The following is a 17,185-nucleotide window of genomic DNA, read 5'->3' as shown; positions in this document are numbered from 1 at the left end:
TAACGCCATGACCTTTCATCTAGCCAGCCATCAGGCCCAAATTCCCAATTTTATATAAAAATATTAAAATCTTTCAGACATAGAATTTACTGATGCTCCCTAAAGGATGAACCACTGATTTTGGACAATATTTCAGGCTCCTGTACTAAAAGTCTTGTTAATGTTTCCCACCAACAATGTTCTATAAGTGATAGTTGGAGCACTTAAAGACTTGGATGTACATGAAACTCACCCGGTTAAAGCTGCAATAGGTAACTTTTATAAAAACTGTTTGTCATACTTGCTGACATTTTCACTATATCCTGACAGTAGTAAATAAGATGCTTTGGGTTGGAAGCTTCATTCTTGCCTCTCATTCTCAGGGTCCCAAAGCATCTGTATTTGACTATCTGGGAAAAAGACTCAACAATCAACTGTCTTTCTTGACTCTGATTGGTTGTTTTCATTCAGGCCCGGTGGATTCTTGTAAATGCTATTTGGAGCACTGGGAGGAGCCAGAGGAACTTTTCACAGATAATCTGTCTCAATAACTACTGTCAGGAGAAAGCAACCCTAACCCTAACCCTAACCCTATTCAGCAAATATATATAAATATAATCTGGATCATAAGTGCAAGCCAGGGTATATTAAGCATAAGCAACCCTGTCTCCTAGGAATTATTTGTAGCTATTGAATATATATTCAATGGCAATAGCAAATATGTTTTGAGGGAAACATAATGCTGACTGTATTATACAATAATCAATATGAAGTTGTCTTGCATGCAGTATCCTTGACCTGCCTCCATCATCACCACCACTGTCAGTATACTCCAATCACACATGGTCAAAAAGCATCTGAAACCACCTCCACCACACTTTTCTCAATAAGGGGTGAGGGCCAAAATGATGCCAGGTTTTCTGCTATGGTGTGGGTTGTTCTGTAAGTATAAACACTTTCAACCTGGCCTTAAAGGCTCCAGATACAAAGTCCAGACATGTGAAGACCATTTTCTTTTCTTGAGAATTGAGAGTGTGAGACTAGCTTTTTTTTCTCTCTCGTACAGATGTTTAGTGGAGGTCAAGCATGAGGAGCCATAATATTTATGAGTGTCTTATCTCTGTGAAAAACCAAAGACAATAAGAACACAATAAAAGGCCCACACAGTCAGCACGTTTCTGGGCATGCTGCAGTCGCGTGCCAACAAAGTTGATCAGATATATTCCCAAGGAGGGGTTTACATGTAAATTGCCATAGCGCTCCTGCTGGCAAAAATCGCCACAAATGACGACTAAATTCAAAAAATGGCCAACAATCTGTTGGGCTTGGGGTACGGCCAAGAGGCTTGACATAATCTATGTGTATCTCAGGGGCTGCAATTAAGGGGGGTGCTGTTTAGCCATTTTGACACAGCCATGTTTGAGGCCCATATGTACATTTCCACCACCGCTGAATTTTGCGCCGAGTTTCAGAGCATGTTGCAGCCGCCAAAAATGCTATTCAGTGGTCGCTGCTCGGGCCCTAATTACTCAAACTGACATTCCTGGAGAGTATGCCCTCATCTCACTTTTCCACCCACTATGTGCATTTTCAATTTGTGCAGAAAATTGGAAAGGCTTGAAGTACAGCAAACAGATTTTTTTGCTTGGCTGAAGTGGATAAAAAAGAAAAGTGATGCACGTGACTCAAGCTTTCAGCACAGGGACAAAAAATAGCTGCAGATGAAAACTGTGAGACCAGTGTAGAAATGAAGAACTTTTACCCTTCCTCAAATTAATACATGAAACAAGACAAATACCATATTCTGATCATGTTTTCCACATGGTTTTCCACTGTTTAATTGACCAGTGAGTAGGATTTAGTGGCAAAAAAAAAAAAAAAACCCACAATGATTCTTATTTTCAGGTGATTATACACTAATGAAAACATACCTATGAATATCATATTAATTTTCTGCCAATAGATAAATGTTACACACTGAGTGAAGTGAGTTTCGGCAGACCAGCTTATGCAACCAGCCTGACCCTGAGCTTAATCTTCATATTGTATCTTTATTGTTTTGCAGGTTTCAAAGATAAAGCACTCACAACTTTTATGGCTCCTCATGCTTGACCTCCACTAAACGTCTGCATGACACAAGGAATAAAACGTAGTTAATTTGTTCTAATGTCTTACCCCATAATGCAGATCTTGCCAGCACACCCGCTAAAGGTAGGCTGATGGGGAAACTTTTCCATGGTGGAAGTTGGTCCTGAGACACATGAAGTCAGTCAGTTACATTTTATGTCAGTGTATTTTAACAATGGAAATCAAAATAATGCTGCTGCTGGAAACAAAACAGAGCAGTAAGACTGAACCAAAACCATTTTTAGGCCAATAAACCATAGCAAGCTGAATAAGGGTAAAACAGAACTGCAGGGTTGGTGCTAATACTCTTTGGGTAATTGTTGGAAAATATTTGTGTAGTGTAGCTTTAACATGTTGTATCTGCTCTGTTTAAGCACACAATGTAAAAACTAAAATCTGTGGTTTCAGGAATAGTTAAGTACCGGACATCAGAACCACAGAAGTGCTGACAAAACATAACTCACCTCAAAATCACAAGGTGTATTTGTTACATTTCTGTTTTCTGGTGATTTAAACACACGAGATACAACGTGTTAATTGAGTGAGCCTGTGGCGTGTCAATCTCCTGGACCCGGTAACCGTACATCTGCATTGATGATTCAAATCCTCCTCCTCACACACAAAGCCCTCAATAACCAGGCCCCTTCCTACCCCACTGACCTGCTCCATCGCCACAACCCATCCCGTAGCCTCTGCTCATCTGACGCAAACTTCCTGACTCCACCACCGAGGACCAAGCCTGGGGCGACAGAGCCTTCTCTGTAGCTGCCCCCTCCCTCTGGAACTCTCTCCCCAAACAAATCTGTGACTGCACCGACCTTCCAACGTTCAAATCAACGACATAAACTCACCTTTTTAAAATTGCTTTTAATGTTTACCTTAGTCCGATGTGTTTTTTAGTGTTTTACTATTTTATGTTGTTTTGCTGTTTGTATGTTGTCTTTATGTAAGTTAAGTGTCTTTGAGTATCCAGAAAAGCGCATATAAATAGAACTGTAAACAGTATTATTATTATTATTATTATTATGATAAATAATCCTTTGCTATCACCACCCAATGCTGGTACACATTTACAACAGCAGATGGCCTAGTTGTCTCATTTAGATGTAACCTGAACCTTTTAAACTGTGAAGGCCAACACATTTTCCAGACTATAATTGATTATAATTATATAAAATGTCTACCATGTTAAGACATCAGCTTAAAATCCTGTGTGGACACCACTATTTAAGCTTACCTGAGGAGCCAATCTCCAGAGTCAGGCAATGTCTTTTTTATTTTGCCAGTTATGTAAACTGAGGGCTATGATGGATGGTACAGGCTGTGATAAATACAAATGCAGATCCCACTGTTCTGGTTGCATAAAAAAGGAAACTAACCCTAACTTTTTAACTGCATATTGTGGTTCTTTATACTAGGGTTAGGTTAGTTTTGGTAAAAAAAAAAAAAAAACAATATATCGGCATGCTTACACTATCGCAATATAACACAATATATTGAATGGTAACCCCTGTATCGTGATAGGTATCGTATGACAGCCCTCGTTGTTAAGTGTATTTTTTTAACTCTAGAGAGAGCCAGGCTTGCTGTTTGACCGTGCCTCCAGTCTTTATGCTAAGCTAGGCTAAGCACATCCTTACTCCAGCTCTTTGACACACAGACATGACACAATGTTGATATTCTCGTTTTACTCTGAAGCAAGTAAGCGCATTCAGCAAACTGTTTCTTTACAGGTTAAACTCACCTTCTAAATCTGCAGTGAAGAGACACTACTGAAAGCCACCTCAGACAAACGCTTGGAGATTTACTTTTCGACCTTTAATTTATTAAGACTCTGGGCATCTTATTGAGATACTGCAGAAACGTGGAGTGGCCAGGACATTGTGCTGAGCTATCTGTTCAATGAAAGCTAGTGCATTTTCTGCACTAAGTTAAGCACGTTCTGGGTCGGTGTTGGACTCCACTGAGGTTGTCACAGACTTTAGGTGCTGGAGGGGGTGGTGGCATCCTGTTTGACAGTCAGGGTTGCAGCTCTGGCTTTTCCTGACAGTCTTCTTCTGCTGTGACCTCCCAGCATGCACTGGAGTGGTTTCTCTTAGGCTGAGGTAGCGACATAAATGAACATCATGACAGCTGTCCAAAAGTCAAAACATCTCTATCTCCCCCTGGTGGCTGACTGCACTATAGGTCATACAGCCCACTGCCTCTATGTTAGCAGATGGTACAAACTGAAAAATGAATGTAGAAACATAATGAGTGTAGATGCTTTCTCACGCCAAGAGGACTTGTCAAACACATTTTTCCCAAAGATAGTTTCTGTCATTCTTGGAAGTTCTTATTGATGTATGTTGATGTAAGTGTTAATTTTTCTGATAAATTTGATTCCAATTAGTTATTTGATGCTATAAAAAGGGGGTTTCATGTCATGATAGAAAGCTGAGCCCTGTTTGCGGCATCTATATTGATGGTCTGAGGTGATGGAACTCTTCTGACGGTCTCCCTGAGGTTAGGAGTAGGTCCAGCTTAGCACCTTGTTCAAACATTGTTGGTTGGTTTAGATAGCATTAGGGTCCTATGTGTCTTCCTAACCGTGCGTTAAGAGATTTATTTACCTATTAATTGCAACTTTTTTCCCTAAATAACTGCATTATTGGGTTTTGAAATACGCTATTCCAATTCAATAGAAACAAATGGCAGTGTATCTGGAGGGTGGGAGGGACTGTTTAAGGCTGTGGGACGAAAAGGTCTTTTTGTTGATGGGTTTAGATTTAAAGCAATATGTATCATTAATGTTTTTCTGTACTCACTGTCGATTTGACTTTGTTCAATGAAAACATTTTGCAAAAACAAATATAGTAAGTACAATATACTTGTTATAAAGCCCAGTGACAGTGCCACAGTGAGTGAACATATTGTTTCTTAGGGGAGTGCTTGAACATTTATCATGTCTGTTAGTTAGAATTGATACTCCAACTTGTACTCTATTACGACTTATGATTGGTTCAACCTGTAAATTCACATTACTCATGTTATTCTTATTTAAAGAGTCCAAATTTGTATCTCTGTATCTTTTCCAGATTAGTGGATATGTGTAAACAGTTCAGTTTATCTTGTTCTCGCATCAAAGCTTCATACTCTTCCTACTGTGTTAACTAAGCATATATAAATTATAGCATACATTCGCTTTGGCATTACATGATCAGTTCTGTTGTTCTTAGTTTCCTGTGGAGCAGTCCCTGATGGACCACAGGCCGCACCCTGGAATGTGGGGGTATATTGGCCCTGCGCAAGGCCCATCCTGTCGTAAACTGCAGATTCGGGATTGGGCTCATCACCAGTTGGCACAGGGGTCTTGTAAACAGGAAGGTTAGGGAAAGTCTACTCAATTCTCCGTGGAAGGAATGAATTTCTGATCATCACGTTACAATGGTAGCTCTACAATGAATGGGAAAAAATTTGAATGAAAAAAAAATGTGGTTCACATTTAACAATAAGTTGTAAACATTATCCTGTGGGCTGGATCTGACCCACAGGGCTGGTAATTTGAGGCCGCTACTGCAGGTTTCAAAAAATGCTTTTATAAAAGTGTAGGTCACATCACAGACACTACATCCACGATCCTATGTCACACATTTTATTTTTTACAAACAAGTTAAATTCACAACAAACTCTGCACAATGACCCAAAAAAGCTTGGAAACACTAAAACTAGAGGTTCACAAATTCACAATCCAATCCCCTTGTTGTAAACCAAGGAACTGAGTGACCAACTTCAGTGTATCTCATACAAGTGTTTCTGACAACAGAGCAGTTGTAGAGTTGCTTAGGGGCTCGGCTGTAGACATGATGGATGTCTGTTTTTTTTTCTTTGCATCTGGTAAGTTCATTTTGCGCCTTTTGTCTATGGGGAACACTTTGGACACAAGATTAGGGGCAGTCCGGGTCTTGTTAATGGAAGGCGGTGTGATGTTTTGTAGTATCTGATTCTCCTTCGCTGAGGGGGTGTTGGCAGAAGTTGTCGCCTGGTTTGGCTTTCTGTATTTTGATGAATATTTAGGTGTCTTAGTAGTCTTTTGGGACTTCCTCTTTGGAGGACGGGATACTCTTGTGATTCCCACCACCTTCAGTTTGATTGGGGCTTCAGATATTCCTGCCATGTTCCGTGCCTGGCAGCGATATTCACCAGCATCCTTGTATGATAACCCGTTCAGGCTGATTATTGACCAGCGGACCCCCACTCGAGGAGATTCCTGTATAACTGGAACATAAAAAGGTGCACAATCTTAGCTCTATAGTCACTCAAGTATAGCTGAGAGTTTTATACAGGAAAAATATGTCTGGCTGAAGGATAACAGTAAACACCGAATTACACCAAAAAGGTTTCAATGTACTTTTCCCTATTTGGAATAGAAATTGTGAGTGAATTTAAATATCTAATATATAATGTCATTTTGGATTCTCACCTTAAAGGTCCTAGGAGGATCTATTGTCAGAAATTAAATATAATATATATAGGTATGTTTTCATTCATGTATAATCACCTGAAAATAAGAATTGTTACCTTAGAATAGGCTGTTTTTTAAGAGGTAACAGGTTGGCTGGCTTCTGCGGTACCAGCTCTGACTGTTTTCTCATAAATCCAGAATCTTTTAGGCTAATAAAATAACTTCAACTTTGTGTCATTTAACCAAAACCATGATCTTAACCTGACTTTTACCTTACCTAACCACAGACAACCATGACCAAAGTGCTGGACCTAACCACAGACAACCTTAACCAAAGTGCTTTTGGTGCAGGAGTCTAGACGGAAACCCTGGTCTGACGGTCTTGCAATTTGTATGTCTGCAATCCACCCCAAGCACCTCTATGTGACTCCACTGCATTACATAATCCAGGCAGGTATAACATTGTCACTACAACATAATTATAAAAACAGGTTTTAGGTAAGCTTTGATTATTTTCTTGTTGATCGACAACCAAGGCATTCAGGTATGTTGTGGTCAGTTAGTAGCTACAACCATAAGGCTCAGTGGTAATTAAATCACCTAGACCATTTCTGGTGGTGAAATTATCAGAATATCAGATTTGTCAAAAAGAAAGACAAGATAGCACCACTTACAACTCTCCAAATTCGTAGGCAGCTGGTCAGAGTTCTCAAGGATGTCTTTTCGGCAACAATCTGTACAGAGAACCAAATCACAACATGACTTGATTGATGCTGAGACGTTAGCAACATCATTTCATAAGCTGAGAGTGACCCTGGATTGCTTACCAGTGTACGTTGAGGTTTTGATCCAGGTCAGGGTTGGGGTTGGGTAGCCAGTGGCATCACAGCGGAGGATTACATTGCTGCCCAGCGTAGAGACAACTCTTGTGGCTGCAGGCTGGACTGAAGGCCTCATACAGCGGGACAGCTCAACCTGGGTCAGCAGCACCCCTGGCTGACCCAGAGACCTGCTACATATAAGCAGCTGGTCCATGAGAACTACAGGACTCCCCAGGGACATAGACAAGGACATCACCATGGAGATCTGGCAGTCACACAACCAGGGGTTGTCATGGAGACCTAGGTATCCAGGATAATTTTGCTTGTTTACAACATTCTCAGGTTTGTGTCATAAATTGGGAGGAAAAACCTTTTCTGAAGACAATGAGGTGGCTGTAATGGCAGGTTTTTAATTGTACACATTAATTTATTTCACTATTGTTCAGTAGTGCTTTTCTTTTAAACATTTAAAGAAATACATTTTCATAACTGAAACAGTAATTTCTTTTCATTATCCATATGGGGCATCTAGCTGCAAATATCAGAGCCCAAAAAAAGGATGAAATTTGGTGGCCTGGCAGGTTATTAATTTAATATTTTTTTAAATGTCATTTAACCCAGTGGCTTTCAAACTGACCAACAGGGGTCCTCCAAAAAAAGGAGGAATCGACTATTTTAACTTTCTTCTGTGTTGGAATAAGAAGGAAAGAAATAAGGTTGGCTGTTCTGATTGACTTTAATTTATAGTAATCACAGTTTGATGATAGATTGACATTAAAGACTATAGATTCCTCCAAATCTTGCTTTTTAAGTAAAGCTCTATTTGTCTGAAAGATATTAACACACTGGGTGTCTTCGTATCTTTGCGGATCTAAATGTGTAGTTGCTTTAGCTGGCAATAGAATATAATTGCACTATTGCTCCAAAACATACTGTACCCAAAATTCTTCTTTGCACTGGTCCCCCCTGTTGTCCTAGGAGTGGAAACCAAAGGTCCAGCAGCTCAGCAGGTAATATAGTCAGCCTGAGGACAGAGGAGAAAACATATCTATTGCAGGCTGACAGCTACATACATCAGCAGGCCACATGGTTCTGCGTATCTAGTCACCTGTTGCTGGACAGGTCAAGGTAGGTGATGTTGGGAAGAAAGAGAGAAGCGTGGGCAGGAAGGCTGGACAGACGGTTGTTGTGGAGACCCAGAGTCTGGAGGCGCGGCATGTCCCTCAGCCCCTCCCAGGGGAAGGACGTCAAGAGGTTTCCATCTAGACGCAACTCTCGCAGGGCCTTCAGGTTGACAAAGCTGCTGGGGTGAATGGAAGTGATGGAATTGTAAGTCAGCCACAGGAACCGCAGCTCCGACAAGTTGTAGAAGGCTGCACGGGGCACCCTGGAGATCAAGGTCTTCTCTAGACGCAGTTTGACGGTGTCAGCTGGTACATTAATGGGAACCGCTGAGATTCCAGGGTCACTGCACTGCACCGACCTGCCATGTTAAACACAAACCAGTAAGGGCTGAGGTTTGGGCAGAGAAACAATGCAGTCATTCACTCTAAATGATAATTTCTTTAGTTTCAAGATGACACAAAATGATGCAAATACCATCAGTAAATACTCAAAGCACCATTCTTTTATATGGAGTGTGCTGCACTCTGTGGTCCAGAGGCAGAGCGGGTTGTCCCCTAATCAGAACTCGATCCCCGGCTCCTGCACACATGTCGAAGTATCCTTGAGCAAGATACTGAACCCCAAATTGTGAATGTGTATGAATGCATTAGGTTCTGTTTGATGGGCTTTGCCATCACTGTGTGAATGTGTGTGAAAGGGTGAATGTGGCACGTAGTATAAAAGCGCTTTGAGTGGTCGGAAGACTAGAAAGGCGCTATACAGGTCCATTTACCATTTACAAAGCAGTAGTAACGGCTACGTAATAAAAGTTCCAGCTGTTGCTCTTGAGATTAGACCTTCATTTTTAGGGGGTACAGTGCTGGCATATGAGAGCAGTGTTTAAATGATAGTTATCAAAATGAGAATTATAAACAGTAAAGCATGAAATGGTATCAAAAAGTTGAAAAAAATGATTTTAAAGCATTATCAAATTATTACAATGAAATTTAGAATGATTTTCATGTTGAATGATGAATAAATTAATTACATTTACATTTAGGAATTTACAATTAACCTTTTATTATTCAATTTACTGTTTAATTACTAATTTGAAAGTCACAACAGGCTATATACGTATACGTTTTATCTTATGAACTTCTACAATATTTTTGGTGGCTCCCTCCAGCCTCTGGTGATTGTCTGCAGCATGTAAACGTTAAGTCAATGTCAATCTAAGTATAAGATGCAACATTGTCCACTGTTCAACATATGTGTCTTTGTCAGAATGATCATTTTTCGCTAGCCTGCATACATTTGGTTGCAACAAGACTACTGCAATCCTCTCATGCATGTTATGCACTATTATCTGAACACTGTTCAGATATGCACTAATATGCATGGGGAGACCATATGATTGCACTTTTATTTTACAATCCGGGATAATATTCAGGGACAAAATGTTTAGTTATAACCAAATTTGTCAAAAATGACACCATCAAATATAACATTTGTTGCATTAGCATATGCTGGTTCCAATAGAGCTTCAATGATAATTCTCAAAATATAATAGGCTGTATAATGAGTGATGTTCATGTAGAAACAAACCACATGCACACACAAATGCACAAAGATAAGAATGAAGTCTCACTCTACCTGAGCTCTGCTATTCCACTGTTTCCATACATGCAGGTACATAAAGCTGGACAGGAGTGGACCGCCAACAGAGTGGACTGCAAGATTTGAACGAGGATCAGCAGATACATCCTTCATCAGACAAACCCTGCACTCAGACAGGCCCTCTGTATCTCCATATTCCCAGTCCTCTCCAGTCTGTGGTTGTGACCACAGAGCAGAGTGAAACTGAATCCCAGATTAGCTGGGATTACACTGCTTACAAGTGGCATGTAATCCCACGCCTCACTGTCAGAATAACAAATCACAACATCAGGGCCAGCCCATGCCTTTTTTGGGCCTTGATAATAATTTGACCCCACTTTGTGGTGTACGTCACATGTGAATTTTAAAATGCACACGTAAAATCAAAATGTGAAATTGAGGTTCAAATGTGACAACTTCATGTGAAATGTTTATAACAAAAGACAAATTATTAATATAAATTCACCCTGAGTCCAGTTGGATTCGTCATTAGCCAGAGAATGGAATCAGCTGGAAGAGCTGTGGAAATTTTAGCCCCATTTCTTCCAGTACCAGACCTCACACAATGGGAGAAAGTGGTGACCCTCTCTTGTGTACTCCACTGCAGCCACCTCATCAGTATGCTGGATGCATCTCGTCACCTGCTCGGTTTAGGGAAAGCACTGCAGAAGTCAATCCAACACCGTTTTCTGAGGAACTTTGGAAATGTCACAATGGAGGCACAGCTCAACCCGCCGTAGAGCTTCCATTTGGACATATGGTCTACATCAGTGATAACCCAACCTGGGGGTCGGTACCCCTAGTGGGGCTCGTAAGCCTTCATGATTTGAAGGTGTGAAGAAAACATAAAAAATATACAAAGTTTGCCTATATCTCAGCATTAGGTAAACTTCTGTGAAGAAAAGTGTAAAGTTAAATAAATTGTGTAATTGAAAAATAGCCAAGCAAAAGGGACAAGAAAACACAGAATTTGTCAAAAAAGAAGCCTTTTAAGTCTGTGAGATATGAGAAATGATAAAAACAAAAAAAAATAGAGAATTGTCTCAAAAGTTTCTTAAACAGGAAATAATCTGCTCAAAATCCATCCAAATCACTCATTTTAAACAAACTTCCTCCGGTCCTGAGTTCACTGTTTGGGTTCATTGTACAGTTTTGAATAAAATTTGTCACTTAGTCAGGGGTCGATAGAAAAGAGGTCGGAACCCTCAGGTCCCATAGTCACACAGACCACTGCAGCCAAAGCAGCAACAATCCTATCTACTGTTTTGTATTTATTCTGTTTATTTAGTTAGTTAGTGAGCTCTGCTTTAGGTAAACTTTAAGTATAACTTATATTGCCAAAGACAAACGCTAAGACAGCAACAACCTCCTCCTCCTCCTCCTCCTCCTCCTCCTGGCTTGTAGTTGCCTCCTCAGCTCAGCAGCCTCCTCTTCTGCTTCTCAGTAAATACGGTAGCTGTTAATACTTCCCCCTCCATCTCTGATATTTAACTAATAATATTTTGTCACACAAAGAAAAGTGCAAATTTTCATAAGTGGTAGATATTTTAACATCATTTGGCAGCAATGGTGTTTTTCATTTAGCTACAATGTGATGCTTTGCACTAATTGGGAGGATGTTAATTATAATATCTCTGACAGTGCACCAGGGGGTGAAGGCTAGGGGGCACAGAGCCCTGCAAAGGCCTGCTGGAGAGCCAGTGTTTGGGATTTGGGTAAGGCTTAAAGGGCTGTCTTTATTTAACCCTGGGCATGTTGCCCACAGAGGGGCGGGGCCTGCAACTGGGAGTGAGCCTTGCTGGTGACACAAGGGATGGGGACTTTGACTGTGACTTTTTGTTAGTTCTTGTATTTTGCTGCATCATGTAAAACAAAAGACAAAAACAGAATTAGTGAAGCCAAAAGAAACACAGGGGCACGGCGGGGTCTGAAGTGCCACTGGTGGCAGGGCTCTCTGGGGCAGAAAGAGGGGTAAGGATTGCTGATGACATAAGGGATGGGGCAACCATATTACTTCATTCATCGCTTTCATACCTCAAAGTTATTTTTACAGATATAAAAAGGAGATTGATGTATGCTCACTTTGTCAACTGGCTCCATATGATTTATGTCATCCTTGTCCATCCTTCCCCATCCTTTTTCTTTTTGCAAAGATATCTGTGCTTTTATTTTCCAGTACATAGTTTCTGATTTCATCAACCATCACTATTAAGTTTTGAAAATTAAGTCAAACAATGTTACATTACTCTCATACTCATACTATGATTTCTGTGTCCCCTGGCAGTGTTCGTTCATGTACTGTTTGTGATTGTGTTTGTGTTCAGATTGACACTGACAGTATATATAATGGACCGAGCTTCCGGATCTGTAAAGTGAAGCCAACGCTGAAGTCTCTTAAACCTGCATTCTATGTAAAGCCCAGCAGGGGGAGCTCCATTGGCTGCAATAACACAGCGATCCCATTCACTCTAATGGAGAATGAGCCGACTTGTCACTTCATTTATGAGCTCAGTGAACAGTTTCCTGATGAGTTTATGCTCTCAGTCACTAGTTTAACATCTTCTTCCATACAGCATGATGTTCATTTAGTGAATGATAGTCTTATTTAATTTTAAAATAGACAATAAAGCCACTTGTGCTTTTGGACGGGGCTACCTTTTGATTGACAGGTCATTCTCAGTGAGTCTGTCCAGCTCAACACACCAAACTCAGATCAAACTGTCAAACTAGGCAGTGCTGATCAGATATGGATCCAGATTCTGTTACTGTGTTGACTATTTCTCTCCTCAAATCTGTTCAAACATATTTTGGTGTACTGTTTAGCCGTTATACGAGATCATGTGTGACCAGGCGAGCCGCCATTGTTTCCTGTTACAGATGAGTCAAAACTGCACAACCAATGAGAGCAGATCGTCCCCTGGCTCGCGCTGGATCCGTCTTACTGTCATAGCGGCGGGCAAAAAGCTGAACTCCAGGCTTCAAAGCGGTTCTCCACAAACCAATGGGTGATGTCACGATAGGTTCACACTTGGTTAAGATGACAAAAGATGACATTGTTTACCGTCCCAGCCATCGACATGTATAAACTGATAATCTGAAAATAAAATAGGATGGATCGTAATATATCCCGATATAAATATCTGTGCCAAAGACTCCGTATACATAAATTCACATAGCAGAAATAAAAACATGTATCTTGCACATTTAAATAACAGCTGTAGACTACTAATATCAGCACACTTTCACGAGCTACAACCCTAATCCAAATAAACTACCAGGCAGTTCACAGTATATACATATGCCAACTGTAATCAGAGGGAAAATGAGGGATTATATTGTAATGTGTTAATGGTGTGATTTTAATGTAAAGGAGAGTAAGACAATTAGTACTGATATATAGACTGAGATAACAACAACCAGTCATTTAAATAAGTTCAGCCTGAGTGCGGTTGGATTTGTGGGTGCAACACATGTCTTCAAAACTATTACACTGATCAACTTAAATAATTGATTTGATATTAATAAAATGTTTTTTTGTTAGCTGCTAGCTCATTAGCTAGCTAGCAAGTCATAGCAACCAAGCTAACAGCAGATTAAACCACACTATCATAATATTCTTTACTTGCAGTAATGATTGCTTTGACTTTGTGTTTCGGTGGGTGTCGGTCATAGACATTAGCAGATGTAAGCTATTGTTAGTTGTTCCACACTGTTTACACTGTAGTAAAGAGGAGACAGAAGTCACACAGGAACATGAATGAAAGTCACTCCCTTTGGATTACCCCATACCTGCACAGAGAAACAGCCTACACATTAGGTGACAGGCTGCAGTTTTTGCCAGCTTTTTACTATTTTCGTGTTGATTTTTGTTTTTGTTCTGTTTTGCTTTTTCTTTGTTTTATATGTAGATAAAATGAATGAAGTCCTGCATATGTCAGTATGGCTTAACATGGTACGTGCCTATGATTACATGTTTCGGAGAGAGTGTGTACGTATTGATCCAGGCCACTGCCTGTTTGCTTTAATGTTATTAAGTTATTTATTTCAAATCTATCCTAAATTACACCAGGCTGTCAGAAAATATACCTAGTTACCTAAAAAGACACCTAACTCCATAACTGCTATGTATCAACCCATCACTCCTTATCCATACTAGGCGGCAGTAGCAATGGAAGGTGTCCATAATCCTCCTGATGAGGCGCCTTAACCTGCCACCGCTCACAGCATTGCTCTCAGGCTGCGTCCACCTCAGATGTCAGCAGGGACGTTTTGGGGGAAGGACGGCTGCTGATTGACATCAAGTGTTTTACAGAGGCTCTACAGGATGTTGCTGTTCATTGTCTTTCACCATCTTCTTCTTAAAGTCATCGAGAGACTTATGCCTGAAAGATCTTGTTTCTGTTGGTAAATGATAAATGGACCTGTAGTTGTATAGCGCCTTTCGAGTCGTCCGACCACGCAAAGCGCTTTTACACTACATGCCACATCCACCAAAGCCCATGGAACATTAACTAACTTATTCATTCACATTCACACACCGATGACGCAGCATCAGGGGCAATTTGGGGTTCAGTATCATGCTCAAGGACACTTCAACATGCAGCCGGAGGAGCCGTGGAACAAACCAACAGCCTCGGATTGGTGGACGACCCACTCTATCTGTCTTCTAATGGCTGCTGCTTGCGGTCCACAACCATCACATTGTCAGGTTTGAGGTCCACATGTACATTTTCCATGGACCTCAGGTGGCACAGGGCTATGGCCAGTTGACAAATAATAGGCCACAGCTATGCCATGGGAAGACCCTTGAATTTTCTGTCCTCCATATAGACTATGATCCAGGAGTTCAAACCTAAGGCGTTAGTGGTCTTTATTGAAGAAATAGCCATTCCACTTAACAGTGTTGCACGTGTCTGGATCTAGAAACCGGAGCTTTTTCAGAATGGCAATTTGTTCTCTTGCCTGGTGCACAATTTTGGGGCCGCTCTTGACCTTGACTGCCTTCATTGTGTCCATCTTTAATACAGATGAGATCATATCTCACTTTTGGGTGAAACAAGCACTGTAAAAGTGCTTTGTGGTACTATGCCAGAAGCTGCTGCATCACATTTTGCCAATAAAACAATAAACAATAAAAGCCAATTTACAATTTTCTTTACTTTCCTAATAAATGAAAGACAGTAAAAGATCTGTGGCTTTAGGCAGTCTACAAAGAGGATAAACTGGTAAACAGATAAATGGCTACATCAGTTGAAACATGCTGGCCCATAACTTGGGACATTTCTGGTCTATGATTATTGTGCAGGCTACAGGGCTTCTGGGGGGAAAGAGCGGGGGTTAAACGACGGAAGAAGTGCAACGTGAGATCTCTGAGCAACAAGATGGCAAGAGGTCAGAGGGAATACTGTGAAAGCCGTCTCATGTGTTTCATAAAGACATGGCTGCAGGAGGTTATTCCCGACGCAATCGATACCATCGAGGGCTTCCAGACTGTGCGGGCGGACAGGATTCGCCTTCAGCGAGGCAGAACGCGAGGCAGTGGAGTTGCTGTATTTGTCAACAACAGATAGTGTAATCCTGATCATCTTCATGTCAAGTGTCTGTAACCCAGACATTGAACTTTTGGCTGTCAGACTTCGCCCACTACTATTTACATTATACTATAGTGTTTTTCCCCAGTGCACGATCAATAAAGTCTATGTTATCTATTTGTCATGTGAGTTCTCACATGTTATTGTTGTGGTCGTACATATCCCACACAGAGGCAGCGTGTGAGACTCATACTACATACTGTCATTGTCAGACTACACCCCAGCACATTCATTTCAATCTCTGGTGATTTTAATCATGTCACCCTGACAAAAACACTGGCAATGTGCTCCCAGTTTGTAAAGTGCCCCACCAGGGAGAACAAAACTCTGGACCTGTTGTATGCTAATATATATGATAAGGTTTTAGGAGAACTGGGCCCTCCCTGTCTTTTATTTCCATACAAGGAGAGGACATGGAGGTAGTCCAGAGCTACAAGTACCTGGGGGTGCACTTGGACAATAAACTAGACTGGACTGGTAACAGATGTCCCGTAAAGAAGGGCCAGAGCTGTCTTTATTTCCTGAGGAGGCTCAGGTCTTTTGGTCTGTGCAGGACTCTGTTAAACATGGTCTATCAGTCAGTGGTGGCCAGTGCAAACTTACTCAGTAGGCATATATATCAGCTTTTTGTTCATTTCTGTGAAGAAAATGAATTCGTTATTTTTGAAGTTTAGATTATTATTTAAGATAATAATTGTAGCACCTGAATATTTTTGGCAGAAAAGAGAGACAGTTTAATCCAGCCAGCTACAACATAAGGTAACTGCAGTTGCTGCCACTGTACAGTGACACATAGGCCCATAGACACATAGGCAGACCTCGCTACTGGCCTGTACACCAGTGCTTCCCAATCTGGGGGTCGTCAAAGCTTCATGGGCAGTCATGAGGCCTTCTTGATTTTGAGGGGTGTAAAAAAACGTACGTCTCACATGTACTGTAATAGGTTTATATTGCAGCATTTTGTTCATTTCTAAAGTGTAGACCTGAACACAAACGTTCACAGAGCCTTCACTCTCTGATAAACAGTCTCATCCTGCATTAGAGTTAAAAAATGTATCAGGGAGGAGAAAGCACTAAATTAGTCAAAAAAGACTATAAAAAAACACATAATACAGACAGAAGATTGTTTAAAAAGTTACTAAAAATATCCGAAAATATTGAATATAATACTATAATACCATAATACTCAAATTTAATGTAAATTGCTTGTTTTACACAAACATTCTGCACTTATTGCATTAATATTATATATTATATATATATATTCATTGTACAGTTTATCCCTTGTTCTGTTTGTGTTGAATATAATATATTCAATTTTCAATTCAATTCAATTCAATTTTATTTGTATAGCGCCAATTCATAACAGAAGTTATCTCAGGACACTTTTCAAATAGAGCAGGTCTAGACCGAACTCTTTATAACATTATTTACAGAGACCCAACAGTACCACCATGAGCAAG

At 40.5% G+C, this 17,185-nt stretch overlaps 1 protein-coding gene and 1 long non-coding RNA gene across 2 annotated transcripts in view; one reads left to right on the top strand and one right to left on the bottom strand.

The window, feature by feature from the left end:
• Positions 1-17,185, top strand: part of LOC127354591 (uncharacterized) — a 235,707-nt gene that overhangs the window by 182,399 nt on the left and 36,123 nt on the right. The gene's annotated exons all lie outside the window — the stretch shown is intronic.
• On the bottom strand, positions 5,740-10,285 carry lrit3b (leucine-rich repeat, immunoglobulin-like and transmembrane domains 3b). Its single transcript, XM_051383993.1, has 6 exons — positions 10,129-10,285; positions 8,480-8,854; positions 8,310-8,395; positions 7,378-7,671; positions 7,225-7,284; positions 5,740-6,363 (listed from the first exon to the last, which is right to left on the bottom strand). The coding sequence occupies exons 1-6, from the start codon at positions 10,236-10,238 to the stop codon at positions 5,888-5,890; spliced, it is 1,401 nt and encodes a 466-aa protein (XP_051239953.1). The 5' UTR covers positions 10,239-10,285; the 3' UTR covers positions 5,740-5,887.

This window comes from Dicentrarchus labrax, unplaced genomic scaffold (assembly GCF_905237075.1).
Source record: "Dicentrarchus labrax unplaced genomic scaffold, dlabrax2021, whole genome shotgun sequence".
Lineage (NCBI taxonomy): Eukaryota > Metazoa > Chordata > Actinopteri > Moronidae > Dicentrarchus > Dicentrarchus labrax.
The sequence above is the reverse complement of the archived record's forward strand: the minus strand, read 5'-3'. Positions and strand labels throughout refer to the sequence as shown.